The sequence below is a fragment of the Heteronotia binoei genome, chromosome 15 (genome assembly GCF_032191835.1).
Source record: "Heteronotia binoei isolate CCM8104 ecotype False Entrance Well chromosome 15, APGP_CSIRO_Hbin_v1, whole genome shotgun sequence".
NCBI classification, from domain to species: Eukaryota; Metazoa; Chordata; class Lepidosauria; order Squamata; family Gekkonidae; genus Heteronotia; species Heteronotia binoei.
Window position 1 is genome coordinate 13,864,487 of NC_083237.1, and position 16,439 is coordinate 13,880,925.

General features: G+C 43.0%; 2 protein-coding genes across 2 annotated transcripts; both read right to left on the bottom strand.

Moving 5' to 3' along the window:
• Positions 1 to 462: 462 nt before the first annotated feature.
• Positions 463 to 7,198, bottom strand: LOC132583085 (vomeronasal type-2 receptor 26-like). The gene is made up of 3 exons (XM_060254749.1): positions 7,118 to 7,198; positions 3,222 to 3,355; positions 463 to 1,354 (listed from the first exon to the last, which is right to left on the bottom strand). Exons 1-3 carry the CDS (start codon positions 7,196 to 7,198, stop codon positions 463 to 465), a joined length of 1,107 nt encoding a protein of 368 aa, XP_060110732.1.
• Positions 7,199 to 9,344: 2,146 nt separating this feature from the next.
• Positions 9,345 to 14,576, bottom strand: LOC132583086 (vomeronasal type-2 receptor 26-like). Its single transcript, XM_060254750.1, has 3 exons — positions 14,293 to 14,576; positions 11,936 to 12,227; positions 9,345 to 10,381 (listed from the first exon to the last, which is right to left on the bottom strand). Exons 1-3 carry the CDS (start codon positions 14,574 to 14,576, stop codon positions 9,479 to 9,481), a joined length of 1,479 nt encoding a protein of 492 aa, XP_060110733.1. The 3' UTR covers positions 9,345 to 9,478.
• Between the last annotated feature and the right edge of the window lie 1,863 nt (positions 14,577 to 16,439).

A 16,439-nucleotide genomic window follows, 5' to 3' on the forward strand; every position in this document is an offset into this window, starting at 1 on the left:
TGAATTCATTTTTAAAGAATATTTTATATAATAAAAGCACTCAATGATTTTTTTTAAAAAAAACCAAACTGTTGCTAAAGGACAAATTTTCAACAGTCATGTAAGTGTAGTACTTTTCTGGTTACTTGGATTAGCTAAATGTGAAGAATCAATTGGGATTTTCAATGTAATTGAAATAATTCAGAATTTTGTTAAAACCACATTCACTAGACTATCAGAGTAAGTATAAATGAGTCAAGACATACGGGCCGATGACCAGATGTTTAATGATGATATGGTTCATAACATCAAAGGCTGATAAAGACTGTTGAAGCAACAAAGAGGCACCCTTTTTGTTTACATTGAAATGGTATCATAGATTAAGGCCATCGGTGGTGTTTCTATTCCATAGCCTGGTTTGCAGCGGGTTTAGAAATGTAAACTATCAGATGAAAAGATCCCAACAGTGTGACCATTCTATACTTAACGTTTTCTCCTAACTAGCTGCTCTCTGTTGTTCAACTCAGGCTTCAATATTATGACATAACATTTGGGCAAAAAGATGCAGCCCAGGAGCCCAGCACTAGAGGCCAAGATGGAGAAGATCTCCACGGCCACCATATATTTTCCTCTTGTGCTCAGGTAGGTAGGAACAAAGGACAACCAAACACTGCAAAAGATCAACATGCTGAACGTGATGAACTTGACTTCATTAAAACTGTCAGGCAATTTCCTGGCTAGGAAAGCTACAATGAAGCTGATGCTAGCAAGTATCCCCATGTAACCCAGGACACAGTAAAACATGGCAACTGACCCTTCATTACACTGCAATATGATTTCTGTTGTAAGAGAGTGCATGTCCAAATCTGGAAATGGGGGAGAGGTTGCTAACCAAACAACACAAATGATGGCTTCAAGTAAGGAGCTGGAAAAGACAATAGAATGAGCCAATTGTTTGCCCACCCATTTCTGGAAAATATTTCTTGGCTTGGAGGCCATGAAAGCCACCACCACTGTAATGGTTTTTGCCAGTACAGAAGAAGCAGCTATTGAGAAGATGATGCCAAAAGTTGTTTGTCGGAGGAGGCAGAACACCTTAGTAGGACGTCCCATGAAGAACAAAGAGCAGAGGAAGCAAAGAAGGAGGGAGACAAGAAGAATGTAGGTGAGGCTCCGGTTGTTGGCTTTGACAATGGGAGTGTCCTGGTGCTTAATGAAGATGGCAAGTATCAACACTGTAAGCAAGGAGAAGAAAAAGGCCCAAAAGGCTAAAATTATGGTCAAAGGTTCTTCTAAAGAGAGGAAGCTTATTGTCTTGGGTATGCATTGATCTTTCTCCTTATTGGGATAGCAGTCTTCTGAACAACTGATACAATGGTCCATATCTGAAAAACAACATTTGGTTGGATGCTGTCAGTGATCTTTGATCACATAAAAAAGGTTTTCTGAGATTCATAGGAACTGTCTCTATATAAAGCCGTGTGAGAAGGAATTGGGAAAGACTCTGTGTGAAAGCTAGCTATATCAAACCTATTTTTTTGCAGTTTAATACCATGCTAATTATTCCCCCAAACTGGAAATGCCTTAACAAGATACCTTGCATTTAGTGCTTTCAGTGCTGAATGTCAGCTGATGTGCCAACGTAACCTAAAATGACATTAAAAAATTGTCAATATTTTCCCTTGTGGTTTCTTTGCCCCATGTGATTTTACAATTACCATTGACATTTTCATCATGCATTCAAGTAAACGGCAATCCCATGATCTCTCATGATCGCTTTTAACTGTGACTTTCCTTAGAGAACAGCTCCTGCCAAAGCCAGTCCTGATCTTGTTCTCATTAATTACTATGTGTTAATTTTCCTCATCAAAATTCCATCAAGTCTACATTTTGCATCACTACACTGGTCAAATCAAATTCTTGCATAAGTACAGGTGCAGAATTTTCTGATTTTTATCTCCGAGGACAATATTTGTTCCACATGTGTGTTATGCATACATACTGGGGCTGCCCCTGTGCCGAACCCGTAAACTGCAGCTAGTGCAGAACGCGGCAGCCAGACTATTAATGGGACTCCCTAGGTGGGAACATATACAGCCTAGGCTGCGGGAACTGCACTGGCTGCCAATTGTGTACCGAGTTCGTTACAAAGTGCTGGTTATTACCTTTAAAGCCCTATATGGCCGAGGATCTGCCTACCTTAGGGACCATCTCTCCCCATATGTTCCCCAGAGAGTACTGAGATCTAGCTCACAAAATCTGCTGACAATCCCTGGGCCGAAGGAAGCCAAATTGAAAGTGACAAGGGAGCGGGCCTTCTCGATTACAGCACCCCACTGGTGGAACCAGCTACCAGAAGAGGTGTGGGTCTTGCAGAGCCTTAATTAGTTCCGCCGGGCCTGCAAGACCATCCTCTTCCAGCTGACCTTTTAATGTGGAACCATTGTATCATCACAATTAAAACTATGTGAAAACTATGTTTATACGCATATATCAAGCCTGTAGCACCATATCATACTGTGGTTTTAAATTATTAGTTTAAATGCTGTTTTAAATATAATTGTATATTGAATCGATTGTTATGAATTTTATTGCTGTATTATTGTAATTATGTATTTATGTTATGTAAGCTGCCCTGAGCCTGCTTCGGCGGGGAAGGCGGGATATAAATTAAAAATTATTATTATTATGCATAGGGCTTTTTTTGTAGCAGGAACTCCTTTGCATATTAGGCCACACACCCCTGAGTTTACAGAGCTCTTCTTACAGGGCCTATTGTAAGCTCTTGGAGGACTGGCTACATCAGGGGTGTGTGGCCTAATATGCAAAGGAGTTCCTGCTACAAAAAACCCTAGTTATGCATACAATAGCCTCACCAGACTTATATTTGTGAAGGTCCACATTCAAAGGCAATAAATCTCTGAATATAACAGCCTCGGCCTATTTGCTCTGTTATTGACCTTCCAAAGTAAGAGTGTGGGACAAGTGCAGGACTAGATGGGCTATCGGTCTGATCCAGCAAGGCTCTTACGTTATGTTCTATCATTTTCCTAGAGAATGAAGCAAACAGTAGAACACAGAAATAATTTAAAAAGTAAAAATGCTGTTAGCATATTATTTCCCTAGTTGGCAAAGGCCCAATGCCATCAATGGGTGGTATTTAAATGCCCAGTGCAACGTTTGCCATTTGTTCCAAAAGAGTTCAGAGATTGGGTTGGAATTCTATTTGTTGAAGAGTGTGTCTCCTACCCTCTTGTTCTGAGAAGCTTCCTTCAGAACACGGAGCACAATCATAGCAGCAAGATTTTTCCTCCTCTTTCATTTTCTTACTGAAACCAGGATAGCAGTAGTCATTGCACAAAGAGGATGGAGGAACCTATGTACGGTGGGGGAAAAAAAAGAAACCATTGCTCAAAACGTTGCAAATTCCTCAAAACGTTTTGAAAATGTTGCTTAACATAGGCTCTGCAAATGTTTGATGCTGGTTATTAAAGAAGTGAAAAAAATGAGCTTATCTCTCTGCTCACAAAGCGATCAACAAATCATAAAACACTATTGATTATGCAAAGTGGAAGCTGTAGCTGACTTAGGTGATCCTGTGGCCTCTCATCCTCGTATTTAAAAGGGCTGGCCCTGCTTAGCTTTGAAGATCTGACACAATTCGAGTACCCTAGTCCAGGGCTTTTTTTTGCAGAAAAAGCCCAGCAGAAACTTATCTGCATATTAGGCCACACCCCCTGACACCACCATTGTTCCACACAGGGCTTTTTGTAAAAAAAGCCCAGCAGAAACTTATTTGCATATTAGGCCACACCCCTGACACCACCATTGTTTCACAGAGGGCTTTTTGTAGAAAAAGCCCAGCAGGAGCTCATTTGCATATTAGGCCACACCCCCTGACACAAAGCCAGCCGGAACTGTGTTCTGTTAGAGTATTTTGCACGCAGCAGAAGAGCTGAAGGAGAGGGACAGGCAAAACACAAGAATTAATAGACAAGAGAAACAGCTGTATTCAATGGTAGATATATTTACCAGGATAGTATCCAATATTCAGAGTCGTTGCCAGGCCAAGGTCATACACAGTAATCAGTACACACTTCAGTAGATAACAGTATACAGCAGTAAGTATACACAGCACGATCCAAGCACAGTAGCCTAGGATCCAACACCAGCAGTGTCTGCTGCCACCCAGACAGTGGGCCGCACAGTACCCACAATCCTTACAGGCAGACTGGGCAGGCTCACTGAGCTTCCCTAAGTACACGTACCAATCATCAGGGTTGCATCAGCTCTGTGAGTCAGCACAAAGCCTAATTACAGGTGAGGTCATCCCACCTTACCTCAGTAACAGGTAACAGCTGGATCATGATGCAGCATGACTCAGCATGACATTGCAGAAACAACATTACCATTACTAAGATGGAGTCAGTCAGCCATTTTAGGACTGAGTTCCAACATGTTCCTGCTCAAAAAAAGCCCCGCCCTGGTCAGGGTAAAGCAGTAATAGAATACCTAAACAATGTTGAATCATCAGAAGGTCTAATAAGGTGATAAAAACAAAATTATTATCAATAAAGTTTTATTTCTGCTAAGTGAGAAGCCTTGCAACTGAAGGAGTCTACCGTCGCTCATCAATGATACCATAATGAAATTTAAAATGCTAACATAACAGAGAAGCATCAGTCTCTTTATATGGTATTTTGGCCCTCCAAGGCAAGTGGTTCACCACTGTGTGGAACCAGACACTGGAAGAGACAAACCCAAGCCTCGGATTCAGTGGAAGCTCACCGGAGCACAGCTCCTGAACCTTTTTGAGAGTTCCACCTCCTCCTTCTGAGAGTTCCACTTCCTTGTCCATTGGATAGTAGGTGCAGCCTCATAACAATCCCTGGATGAGCTCCACCACCTATTTTTCTACAAAATGACCCACTGATCCTGCTCCAGCAGGGGAGCCTCTCATGACTACGTGGCTTTTGGCATTTCAGCAGTAAGGAATGTAGCCCTGACCCAGATATCCTGAGCAAGCCACATCTCAGATCATAGAAGCTCAGCAGGGCTGACCTTGGAAAGTACTTGGATGGGAGACCTCCTTGGAATTCCAGGAGTGGGAGACAGAGACAGGCTGTTATCAAGCCACTTCTCTGAATGTCCTCTGCCCCAGCAGGGGTTGCCAGAAGTTACCATGACTCCCAGGCATGCATGCATGCACACTCGTGTGCACACACCCATACCCACACAGAAAAAAAAATCAAAGCATATTAGAGCAGTAAGGAATGGCATGAATATTACCAATGCTTTTGGTCTCTGGTCCAGTTCTGCATAATAGTTCACACATGTAAGGGCAGTCACATTGTGACCGACCTATGGCGACCCAAGCAAGGGGCTTCCAAGGCAAGCAAGAAGCAGAGGTAGTTTACTATCGCCTTCCTCTGCGGAGCTTTCCTTGGTGGTCTCCCAGCTATCTACCAACCCTGCTTAGTGTCAGCTTGTGTTCTATTGAAGCTAACTCTGCTGTTTGAAATGTTTATTTACTGTTAACTAACCCTATGAATCTTCGCCCACTAATACTAGTGCCATTGTAGAATGTATGGGGGGGCGGGGGGAAGAGGAGAAGGTGATTGAGGCGCCAAAGGCCAGCAAGGTCTTTGAAGTGCAAAATGCTCGGCCGCTTCTCAGGCGCCTGCTGGAGCCAAGCAAGGACACCACCGGGAGGGAGATACAGTTTACATACGTGAAAGATAAGGGCGTGTGAACCGAGTGCCTCCAAAAGACAAACTGCAACTTTATTATGAGAAGTGATTTAAACCCCCATTGCTTTGATGTAGGTCCATAAATGCCAATACCTTTCCCTATTCGTTATCAGTTTCAAAAAACCTGTGTAGAGCGTAGCATTGTTGTAATCAATAAATGAAACTTAGTTTTTAAACAAAGACGAGTCTGATCATTTTGAAACTTCAATGAACCCTTCGCTGACACTTAGGCCGTTTTCGCACTGACCTTTTACTGGCGCGACCACCCTCTTGACACCGGAGGATCTGCCCGGATTTCGCACAAGAAGCGCCGGCGCACCCAAAAGAGCCGGCTACTTCCGTCGCGAAACCCGCTCAAACGGTTTCCTGCTTCTTGGCGGTTTCCGTTTGAGCGGGTTTCGCGACGGAAGTAGCCGGCTCTTTTGGGTGCGCCGGCGCTTCTTGTGCGAAATCCGGGCAGATCCTCCGGTGTCAAGAGGGTGGTCGCGCCAGTAAAAGGTCAGTGCGAAAACGCTCATAGTTTCCAAGGTCTGGCCAGATCAGGTTATATCACACCACCTTCTCTCCCCAGTAATAATTTACTCGGTGAAAACATATTTTTCATCGTTTCAGCATGTTTCAATCAATGTGGTTATTATGAATTGTGTGAAGAATGGCTTTTGCTTCCTAAATGTTTAACGATAATCTTATCTCCAAAACGTGCGAAATCTGGATTGATCTGATGGTAATGGGATCTGGCAGATGTGTGGTTAACATGACTATTTTAGGTTTACTTAACTGTACGATCAGTTTTATTAGAAATTCCTGTTTTAATATTTTATTTTAGATTTGAATATTTTGACTATAACATTTGAATTCTGTGAATATGGATAGCTCTGTTGTATACCAATGCACGTTTTGATGATTGTTACATCCTGATTGAGCTTAAGACCTTTGGTCATATATGAACATATGAAGCTGCCTTATACTGAATCAGACCCTCGGTCCATCAAAGTCAGTATCGTCTACTCAGACTGGCAGCGGCTCTCCAGGTTTTTCACGCTTATTTGCCTGGACCCTTTTTAGTTGGAGATGCTGGGGATTGAACCTGGGACCTTCTGCTTACCAAGCACTGTCCCTCCCCATAGAAGCTAATAAATGAAATGGGAAAAAATGGCTTTTGTTTCTTCCACCTTAAACCCATACATTTCAGGGGATGACCACGGATTTTATAATACAATAAAAAATTAATTTCTATTCCTATAAGAGTGTTCATGGAGGAAGAAGTTGGCAGGTGCTATCAATATAAAGCGAGGCACAAGAAGGCTTTGGCTGCCTCTCCCTCTTTATATTTGTTAGAGACCTGTATATTTTTATTTCATTTCAATATGATATCTTTATCCTCCTACCTGTATGAGTTCTGGGTGCCACTCAATGCTATCTTCATCAATGGTGACCTCTTGGCCTGGAGGAGCCCGAGGATCCACCATTCCAACTTTAACTTTGATGTATGTGTTGTTAGGGAAAGTGACCAGATTGGTAATATCAAATCCAGCAGCTAATTCTCCATGTTCATTTAACACAATCTGTTCTGCAGCACTATTGTTGAATGAAATCCTCTGAAGCAATGAATGAAGCTAGAAGGGGCGGGGGGGGGGGGAGAGATAAATATGTGCAGGACAGTATAATTTCTTCACCTAGATTTTCAAGTAGCTTAATTAATTTTATTTTATAAGAAGATGTTGCCCTTATGAATGTGATTATTCCATAAATGATACTGAAGAAGAAGAAAAAATTGGATTTATATCCTACCCTCCACTCCGAAGAATCTCAGAGCGGCTCACAATCTCCTTTATCTTCCTCCCCCCCAACAGACAACCTGTGAGGTAGATGAAGATATTAGATTTATATCCCGCCCTCCACTCCGAAGAGTCTCAGAGCGGCTCACACTCTCCTTTACCTTCTCCACCCCCAACAGCAGACACTCTGTGAGGTAGATGAAGATATTGGATTTATATCCCGCCCTCCACTCCGAGCGGCTCACAATCTCTTTTATTAGGGTTTGTAGACTCTTTCGGGCAGCCAAGAAGGTCAGAGCTCCTGCTCCGGTTGCAACGTCACTGAGGATGTTCTCCGCAGCCGAGAACGAAACGTCTGGAAGAAAAACTTTCTCCAGTAGAACACGGCACCTGAGCCCGAAAGATTCTACAAACGCTAATGATGTTACCAGCCATGAAAACCTGAAACCTTTGAGAATCTCTTTTATCTTCCTCCCTCACAACAGACAACCTGTGAGATGCAGGGAGCTGAGAGTTTTCTCAGCTGCCTTTTCAAGAGCAACTCTACAAGAGTCATGACTGATCCAAGGCCATTCCAGCAGCTGCAAGTGAAGGAGTGGGGAATCAAACCTGGTTCTCCCAGATAAGAGTCTGTACACTTAACCACTACACCAAACTGGCTCTCAGGTATCAGTTAGAGGAAGAGAATGGCAGAGGACAAAATCATAACTTCTTTTAATGATGAATCCCCAAGTTAGGGGTGTGGTTGGAGGGATGGTATGTGGTTTATGAGGCATGAATTATAGTTCCCCTTTTCAATGGAAATGCCCTGGCTCATTTCAGAAGACATGTTCTTTATGCAGAAAGTCCCAGACTGAGGTGTAGGCATCTGTCATAGAGAAAGGATCATGAATCAGTAATGTGAAGAACCTCAACTTGCATAACTGCTGCCAGCCCTTGAAAATAATATTTAGTGTGAGACTCAGTATTACAGAGATTCTTATGTCATGTGATTTTGCAGTTGAAAAATTCTAATATTACTGATGCATGAGAAATCAGATTATGTAAGAAGTTGATGTATTACACACACCCCTGACTTCGATGGCCCAGGCTAGCCCAATCTCGTGCAATCTCAGAAGGTAAGCCGGGTCAGTTTGGTGTAGTAGTAAAGTGATCTGAGACCTAGCCTCAGATCGCAAAGCATGGAGACATACCATCCACCAGGCTGTCTCTTCCTTTAAGAACGCACGCATAGCTGGTCTTGAGGACAAAAGGAGATTGAGGAAGAATCGCACTGCTACAGCACCAACCCCAAATCAGACTTTTCCCTGCAGCCACTGTGGCCGGATCTGCCTATCCCGCGTTGGTCTTGTCAGCCACCAGCGAGCCTGCAGCAGACGTGGACAACTGCACCCTTCTTAAATCTTCGTTCGCGAAGTCAAGCCGAGAGAAAGTGCACGGACTCTTATCTGGGAGAACCAGGTTTGATTCCCCACTCCTCCATGTGCAGCTGCTGGAATAACTTTGGGTCAGCCATAGCTCTCTCAAGCATTGTCCTTGAAAAGGCAGCTTCTGTTAGAGCTCTCTCAGCCCCACCCACCTCACAGGGTGTCTGTTGTGGAGGAAGAAGATAAAGGAGATTGTAAGCTACTCTGAGACTCTGATTCAGAGAGAAGGGCAGGGTATAAACCTACGGTCTTCTTCTTCAGCCATCGTCAGTACTTGGCTGAGAGACCACCAAGAAAATTCAGGTTCTTTCTCTGCAGAAGCAAGGAATGGGAATTTGCCCTGAATGTCTTTTCTTTTGAAAACCCCATAAAGACTCACCATAAATTGCATACAACTCAAGGACACAATTCACCACCATTCATTGTACCAGTATCTGACAATTAAAGGAAATGATTTGGGGAAATACAGTAGACTTGAGTGGCCAACACAAAAAATCTGAGTTACAGCATCATGTAGAACTTACATCATGACAATACGTATTTCTCATTGAGATGATGTTACCTGCCAGGGTTGCACATTCAAAGGAGTCCATCTCCCACTATCCTGTGTTCTTCTCAAGAAGAATCTAGATGTATAAATGCTGTGCAATGCATGAGCCACAGCATAGACAGCATTGTAGATACTATAGCTATGGCCACTTATGCTCTTTTCAAAGTATGTTGTAGGAAGGTCCTCTAGGGTCTCCTCTCCTGTGCATGCTTCATCAGCATCTGTGGGTCTAACCAAATTTGGAATTAAACAGTCAAATGCTTGCTCCCAGAACTCCTGGATGAATGTATTTCCTCTTTCCTCCAAATGATTGGTATTCTGAAGAAATTCTTGGAATCCTGCAAGTTCTGCTGAGTGAATCGCGAAGGAGATAGTACCATGGAACATTTGAATATCAAAATATCTTTGAAACAGATTGGCCAAGAAATCAGTCTGGGATGTCATGATCCATACTTTTCCTGCAGAAACCTTACCCTTATATCCTGGGAACCGTAGTGGAAGGAAAACTGTTGTAAGCCATATCATAAATTCTAACCATGTAACAGTTTGAGTGTTCCCATAAATAACACACGCCTTGGTGCTGCTCTCCATGAAATCTGGAATATTATTTTTAATGCAAATGATAGTTTCTTTAGAATTAAATGATCGGGCATTCTTTTGAACTCTTCTGGTGAAAGCTGAGCAGATTCCATTTTCGGAAAACAGACGCTCCATTGAATGTAAGAAATTATCTCCACCATCATCTTCTATAATGATAAGTCCAACCCATTTCCATTTGAAATGCCAAAGTAATTGGACGATCCCCGTAATCTGAAGAGCTTCAGTGGGAACCATGCGGTAAAATGAAGGGAAATGGGTTTCGTCCGTAGATGTTGATTCAAATGACCCGTATGAAATCTGTACAAGAATCGGTGAGAGATCCACAAAAAAAGGAATGGAAACTTAATCTTAGGCAATTTAATTCATTACAATTTTCACCAATCCACCCCCTAATCTCTTGTTGCTACTATAGGCTAAGGGATCATAAGAAACTTTGAAGTGAAAGATTTATCTTTAGCCTCTGAAAAAAGGAAATACAAGAGATTTTCCCAGCTCAAACATGCAGTAATGGATGTTGAGTTCCACCTTCTTTAATGAACCTTTTAAAGACGAGCCATCTTTACTAGACAAAGGCAGGAGCCCCAGATAGCGCACTGTCTGTGGTTTCATCTATACATTATAAAATCCTTGTATTTGCTGGGAAACAAGAGGACTTTCTATCACACGGGTGACTCAAGTTTTGTCCCTCCCAGAAGCACACTGTCTCCTTTGTGTTTGGAACCATGACACACATGGGAAAGCAGCACTGGCCTCCTCCCACACACAATGTTTTGGCATCCTCCATCCCATGTAGCTACTGAAGGCTATATTTCCGAAGACAGCCATGGGAAAAACAGAGAGTGGTGTGGGAGGCTGAAGCCACTTATCCATGTGTGCTGCGGTCACAAACAGAAAAGAGCCAGTGCTCACCTGGAAGGCCAGAACTCCAGTTACATATGTGATGCAAAGTCCTTGTATTGTTCCTCGAGAAAGATGAGGACTTTGACCAAATTAGAACAGAATTCGTTTAGAAGAGTTTGATCTGGGTTTTCTAAGACCTGCAGCATATGCAGCTTCAAAAATGGAGAATTTGGGTCTATTTTACTTCAGAACAATGGAACGGCAGGGTGGCAGGGGCACCCTTTTCTCTGCCTGTAGCATAATGTATCAACAGCAGGAATATATCATATGCTCTGCTCTTACATGATGTGAATATTATATTCTCAAGTAGCCACCAACCCACAAAATGTGAGGGGCAATTTCAGAGTGCATCAAAGATTGGGCAAGTCAAGTTCTGTCACAATGCACTTTCCTATGTGATCAAAAACATCAGAAATCCTTCGCTGTCCAATTCATGTTTTCTTTTTCAACTCAAACCATTCTTCACAAATTACTTTTGTTTAGACATATGAACATATATGAACAAATTAAGCTGCCTTATTCTGAATCAGACCCTCAGTCCATCGAAGTCAGTATTGTCTTCTCAGACTGGCAGAGGCTCTCCAGGATCTCAAGCTGAGGATTTTCACACCTATTTGCCTGGACCCTTTTTTGGAGATGCCAGGGATTGAACCTGGGACCTTCTCCTTCCCAAGCAGATGCTCTACCACTGAGCCACCAACCCTCCCCATCATCCACAAACTCCATCTCTCCTTTACATGTTCTGTCCACACACATAGACCTTCCCTTACACCTTTATCCTTTTTGTACTATTACAAAAGTCTACATTTTGGGATGTTTTGCTTTATTCAAGCAATATTTCTCAACTCCCCCCCCCCCCCTGAACTATGATATCACTACAAGAAAGAGAATGGAAAAGCAAAATACATGTAAAAGTTAAGAAGAACTCTGAGTCCTATCTGTAACTCTTACCTGTGGAATCTTGTATACTTGTAAGAGCTCTGCCATGCATGAGGAAGTATCGGAATCCAGGCCTCCAATCACTCCAACTACATTTCTTTGCACACCACATTTATAGTTGGGGAGAAATCTCTTTGATCTGAAAAGGAGGTCCAGGATGGTTCGGTAGGTCATCCTAGGATCATAATTGCTGTCATAGATGTGGAACCCAAGAGTGATGTTCGGCAAAATTTTGAGATTCTCATTGATCTCATTGATAGCAAATGCTAAAGCCAGAAGGTGCTGATAGAACTTGGTTATCACGCTGGAATAACAGTAATTTAATAATCAAAAAACTTATAATTTGGATCTACCAGTTTGCGAGAAGATAAAAGCAACCTTCACAGACCCTGCTGGTGGGGAATGTGGGATCTATTCCTTTCTCCTAAAACTATTTTTCTAGTATCAATTTACCCATCCTAAATATCCCTCTTCCACTGCTATTTGCCTTCTTAATGAATAAGGAGCTCACATATTCTTTACTATGGGGTATACAGAAATCTGAGGAATGCATTTAGTATCTCCTTTAAAAGTGGGAGAGTCTGTTCACTGATCCCCTGTTTGTGTCTAGTTTGAAGAAGAAGAAGATATTGGATTTATACCCCTCCCTGTACTCTGAATCTCAGAGCAGCTTACAATCTCCTTTACCTTCTGCACCCCCACAACAGACACCGTGTGAGGTGGGTGGGGCTGAGAGAGCTCTCATGGAAACTGCCCTTTCAAGGACAGCTCTGCGACAGCTATGGCTGACCCAAGGCCATTCCAGCAGCTGCAAGTGGAAGAGTGGGGAATCAAACCTGGTTCTCACAGATAAGAGTCCACACACTTAACCACTTCACCAAACTTGCTGATAAATACTGCTTTCTGTATTTGTAGAGTTTGCCTGTCCACAGCCTGAAACCACACAGTAGCAGAAATTAGGGAAACATAAATTTTCTGAATAATAGTTTGCTGTTGAAATTCCCTGTTTTCACATATTGAGCAAGTTCAAGGCACAGGTGTTCATAATGTCTTGACATTTCCCAGTAAATCACAGAATGGAATCAGTGGATATAAGGGGGGGGGGGGGAAATGCCCAAGGAAAAGTCAAAATTCAGTATCAATCCAGTCCTTCATCCAACAGAGATTATACCTATGGAAGAACACTTTGGTGCCAATAGATTTCAACCCAAACGTTTGCATTGAAAGGCTCAACGGAATGATACAATCATATATAATATCTAAAATCTTGAAGTGAGGGTGGGTGGGGTGTCCTACACACCTTCACTAGCTTTTCATTCCTCAGGAATTGCGTTGCAAGAAAGAAGGCCTCCGATTGCACAGATGCCAAATGTACCGATTGGAATGAAGGCATCTCCTGCTATAACATGTTAGGCATTAAATTGGCTAATGGGCCTCTGTATGGAGTCAATGTGTGCTCTATGAAGCGGGGGGGGGGCAGTTTTTGCTTAGACATTGGAGCTTCATATTTCTGAGTGTGTTTACAAAAAAATCAGGGAGTGTGATTTCCATAATCAACATAAAGACATAAAGATAATTCTGTGCTGCTTCTAAGCACCCTCTAATGCTCTGAGTCACAGTAGAGAAAGAGGGATTTTATTCACAATTTCTTCATCACAGACACAACCAGGAGCAATCCGAGCCAGTGGAATAGGAGGTGAACAGGGTGAGACAAGTAAAACTGGAGGACCACCATTTGTGAAGCGCCTCCACTGATTTTTCTCTCTCCAAAATATCCCTGTTCGCCAGTCTATGAATCATTCCTTACAATGGTGTTTTCGGACAAACTGCATGTTATAATGATATATTTTCCCACTTACGACCATACGAAGCTCCCTTATACTGAATCAGACCCTGGGTCCATCAAAGTCAGTATTGTCTACTCAGACTGGCAGTGGCTCTCCAGGGTCTCAAGCTGAGGTTTTTCATGCCTCCTTGCCTGGACCCTTTTTAGTTGGAGATGCCAGGGATCGAACCTGGGACCTTCTGCATACCAAGCAGATGCTCTACCACTGAGCCACCGTCCCTCACCTGACTGGCAGCGGCTCTCCAGGGTCTCAAGCTGAGGTTTTTCACTCCTATTTGCCTGGACCCTTTTTAGTTGGAGATGCCGGGGATTGAACCTGGGACCTTCTGCTTCCCAAGCAGATGCTCTACCACTGAGCTACCGTCCCTCCCTCCCTCCCTTATTCACTTCATTTATACATTTTTTTTAAAAAAACTCCTCTCTCTTTTTTTAAAAGAAAAATGAATACATTTTGCAATCAGTACAAAGAACCAATCAAAGACAGCCACCACTGCTTTTAAATTCGTATGATATTATTCCATACACTTGAGTGTCGATTGCCTCCCGAGAAGGGCATTCTTTGAATTTCAAGTTGGCGAACACAATATTGATCAGTGTTATGATCCCGCCGACAAGGACTTCGCCTGGCTGCTGCCACTCATGGGGAATGGGAGGGGGGTCAGAGGTGGCACAGTTCGTGCTCGGCACGTTGCACACCATGTGAGGGAGGAGCAGCAGAAACAGCGTCACACTCGGCACAAGAAACATCCAGGCAGGAAAGCTTCCCTCTGGACGTCGATGTTCCTTCTTTTTCTTTGCGCACAGCATCATCAGTCAGCAGCAGTTTGGTTTAAATGAACTTGTTTGGGTGGCAGCCGGCTCGGAAACAGCATGTCCAATTCATCCCTAGCATTCAACAGGGGGCAGTTGTCTGGTTTTAATTATCCCTTGACCAGAAGCCTCGCTTACGCAGAGAGAGATTTATTTGCTGATTTCTTTTATCCCTTCTCAAAGCCATGGGAGCTTTGGCTTGGTGAAACTACTGCAGAGAGACATTTCCCCAATAATTATAGAGGAGATAATGCACTCTTCTGCTGCACTCCTCCCCGCCCCACACAGTTCCCTGTGTATTTTTTGGCCACTGGAACAAACATGTTTGTCAGGCCAGAGAAAATATTCTGTCGCTACTTAGCAGGACAGCAACTAGAGACCTGATGCTATAGTTGCCAACTCACACTTGGGAAATTCCTGGAGGTTTTTTTTTTTTTGGGGGGGGGTTAGGTTTGTAGAGGATTTATTAATGGGATTTCATTAATGGGATTTCTATTCCGCCCATCCAAGGCAGGCTTAGGGCGGGTTACAAACACAAATGGTGTACAGTACATCATTCAAAAGATAAAATTCTCAATTAAACAATTTGCAATAAGCAATCATTAAAACAACAGGATGTCAGCATCTGCCTGTTCAAGAACATTCTGATGCTCCAGTTCAGTCGGTAGCAAGTATAACTCATATGAGCTGCTGAAAACAGGTCTGGGCAAGGACTTTTTTTCTTTTTTAGCAGGAATGCACAGGAACAGAGTTCTAGCTGGCTTGGTGTTAGGGGGTGTGGCTTAATATGCAAATGATATCCTGCTGGGCTTTTCCGTACAAAAAAGCCCTGGTGTGGGCCAATTTTTGAGAGTGGAGGGAAGTTGGTTGGAATGTGATTCCACGCAGTCCACCCTCCAGAGCTGCCATTTCCTAGATGGAAGAGATTGCTGTGTTTTGTAGATCAACTCTAACTGCAGAAACACTCCAGGCCCCATCTGAAGGTTGGCTAGACTCACACTCTAGGCTGGGAGCCAATGGGTTGGAGCATTGCTGACATTAACATGGAAGTGTTCCAATTGACTTCCACCTTGCCTAGATCAAAACAGCAAAGCCACAGATATCTAGGACATCCCTGTAGCCTGAACCTTCAGGGAACTTCCACCTGGAACTAAATTTATAATCCCGATGGATGAATGGATCGGACCTCTGCTGAGATATATCAATCTGTTTTATACAATGAGAGAGAGAGAGATCCTGCAACTTTTGACTTTATCCAGAATCACAGAGGTGCCTTCCAGAGCCCCACAATTTTCAGTATTGTATTCATGTGGGAAACGGTGGTGGAAAGCCTTGACTTGGCTAATCCAGGCTAGCTTGATCTTGCCAGATCTCTGAAGTTGACCTTGACTAGTATTTGGAAGGGTAACCTCCAAAGAATACCAGGGTCATGACACAGAGCCAGAAAATTGCAAACCACCTTTGAATTGTCTCTTGCCTTAAAAACAAGTCTAGCTCATCACCTAGTGATACATAACACTAAAAGAGCTAGAACTTCTGGCTGCCAGACAATCTTAGGATCTCCTGGCCATACTACACACACTGCCATATGATAACAACAATAATAACAGCAACAAAAATAATAATAAATGGTGTGGAAAGTCTTATCTATGCTCATAGGGATGACATGTTCTTAGAATGACATTTTCCATTATGTTTGACCTCTTAGAGACCCCATATGGAGCAGTGATTAGAGCATCATGCTACAGCCTGAGAGAACTTGGTTAAAATACCCCTCTGTCATGAAAATTTCCTGGGTGTTCCTTGACCAGTCACACACCCTCAGTCTAATTTACCTCATGGGGCAGTTCTGGGGATAAA